Here is a 2400-nt window from a genome sequence, read left to right as displayed (position 1 = left end):
GAGGGGAGGCGCGACCCAGCAAAGGCGCGAGTTGGGAGGCTGGTGGCGGGAGAGAGGGCTATGTGCGCCAAGCGCGGCAGGCGGGCAGGGTGCGGGCACAGCGCACGCGGCGGGCACACAGCGCACGCGGCGCACGCAGCGCGGCGCGCCGCACGGCAAAGGACCCCGTTGGGAGACTCACACTGGCGGCAGCACATGAGCAGCATGGCGGCGGCGTAGAGCGGCGCCAGCCCCGGCTCCAGCTGGATGCCGGCCGCCGCCACCTGGCCGCACAGCTGCACCGCATCCAGTGCCGTCTCCTCCTGTGGTGTCCAGGCAGGGCAGGGACGGGAGGCGACAGGCGGCTGGGAGGAGGGGCGAGGGAGGCTGGCGGGGCTGGCAGGCAGGGAGCAGGGGTCGGCGGCAAGGGACGTGCACAGCAGCAGCTGCAGGCGGCTGCGCCCTGGCAGCCCTCGCACACACCTGCACGTCCAGCGAATGGCTGAGGGTGACGATGTCTGATGCGAGGCGCTGGCGCAGGGCGGCCGCGGCGGGCGCCGCCAGCGGGTCGTCGCCGCCGCCGCCGCCGCCGCCGTGCGCCGCCTCGTGCTCCATGACCGCCGCAAACGCCTTGCTGCACTGCATGTCGGCTGCCACATCGTCGGCCAGGAGAGCGGCGGACAGCACGGGGGTCGCGGAGGCGGAGGCGGCGCCGCCGCCACCCGCGGCGGCGTCCAGCGGCGACAGCAGCGCCGCCGCGCCGGGCGTGGACAGCCAGGCTGTGAGCGACAGGCCGTCGGCGTGCAGCGCCAGGCCCTGCCCCGTCAGCTTGACGGCGACAGGAGCGGAGAAGGCGGCGAGGCAGGCGGCCAGCGCGGGCTGGATGGCGGCAAAGGGCTGCTCCGCGCGGCAGTGCTTGCCGCGCGTCAGCAGCAGGCTGACGGGCTGCAGCGGCTGGCCAGGCAGGCCGCCGCCGGTGGTGGCACCAGCAGAGAAGGCCAGCGGCATGGCGGCAGACGGCGGCGCCTCCCTGCGACAAGGCGGCGGGCGGCAGCGGCGGCTCAACTCAACGCAGAGTGTTCAGCGCACCACCACTTGCAGCACAGGGAGACGAGAACCGGGGAAGCACGGGCACGCGGCAGCCGCCTGGGCGCGCACACACACACACACACACACACACACACAGCGCTCGCGGGGAGCCTGCGCACGCCCCCTGTGGTCGCGGCGCCGGCGCCCTCACCTGATCTCCGCCAGCCAGCGCAGCGTGGTGATGAAGGCTGCGCCGTAGGTGTAGGCTGTGGCGGTCCACTCGGAGGCGGAGACGGGGGTGAGGCGCAGGTGCCCCTGGCGGTGCGCCGCCGCGCACAGCTGCACGGCCTTGGCCTGGGCGGCGACCAAGCCGTTGCCGATCAGCGCATCCAGCACCTGTGGAGCGGGGCAGGGGGTGGCAGGCAGGCAGGCAGGAGTTGGGGCGCGTTCAGGGGCGCGGTCAGGGCAGGCGGGCAGGGGTTGGGGCGCTGCCCAGCTGCGGTGTGCTGCCCAGCTGCTCCCGAGGTGCCCAGCTTTGCTTCAGGGGCATCTCAAAGGGAGGTCGGAGCAGCGCGCAGTGTTTTTTGGCTCGCAACAGGCGCGAGCAGGCATCTACAAGAGGCCACTCCCGCTGCGAGGGACGCGCCGGCTGCCTAGGCGTCGGCCCGCGGCCCCCCGCAGCCTCCCCAGCGCGCCGCCGCCGCCCGGCGCGGTCCCCGGCCGGGCCCCGCTCAGCTGTAACCAGCCGCCCTGCCTCAGACCCCAGCTCCAGCTCACCACGTTGTAAACGCAGGCATCGGGGCGGAAGCCCTGCTGCTGCATCTGCTCAAAGGCCTGCAGGCAGCGGCGCCACTGGCCACCGCGCTCGTACGCCGCCACCAGCACCGAAAAGGTCACCGCGTCGGGGCGCACGCCGCCGCCGATCATGGAATCGAACACCTCGGCGGCCTTGGCCCACATGCCGGCTGCGGGGAGGAGGGAAGGGAGGAGGAGGGGGGAGGGGGGCAGGTGGGGTGGGGTGAGGCAGGGGATGCGGGGCGGAGCACGCTTTGCCTGCGCTCGCCTGGGCTGCGCCGCGCGAACTCTCACACCAGGCAGACGCACAGGCAGATGCACAGGCAGCAGGCCAGGCAGGGCAACAGGGCAGCGGCGCAGGGCAGGGCAGGGCAGGGCAGGGCAGGGGCGCGGGCTGCAGGGCCAGGCCGGGCAGGCAGGGCCCCGGCCGGCGCACCCTGCGCGCAGGCGCCGATGAGGCCGTTGTAGGTGACGACGTTGGGGCGGCAGCCCTCGCGCCGCATCTCGTCAAACAGCCGCAGCGCCAGGTCGCACCGCCCCGAGCGCTCGCAGGCGGAGATGAGGGAAGAAAAGGTGATGACATTGCGCTCGCAGCCC

The 2400-nt window shown here is 74.0% G+C and overlaps 1 protein-coding gene across 1 annotated transcript; it reads right to left on the bottom strand.

Moving 5' to 3' along the window:
* Positions 1-1620: 1620 nt before the first annotated feature.
* CHLNCDRAFT_25863 (hypothetical protein) lies at positions 1621-2387 on the bottom strand (the record flags this gene model as incomplete). The annotated part of the gene is made up of 2 exons (XM_005845229.1): positions 1621-1973; positions 2240-2387. Coding segments are annotated over 2 exons (501 nt in total), but the record flags the coding sequence as incomplete, so codon positions are not given.
* Positions 2388-2400: the final 13 nt, after the last annotated feature.

Source organism: Chlorella variabilis, assembly GCF_000147415.1.
Source record: "Chlorella variabilis unplaced genomic scaffold CHLNCscaffold_18, whole genome shotgun sequence".
Lineage (NCBI taxonomy): Eukaryota > Viridiplantae > Chlorophyta > Trebouxiophyceae > Chlorellales > Chlorellaceae > Chlorella > Chlorella variabilis.
The sequence above is the reverse complement of the archived record's forward strand: the minus strand, read 5'-3'. Positions and strand labels throughout refer to the sequence as shown.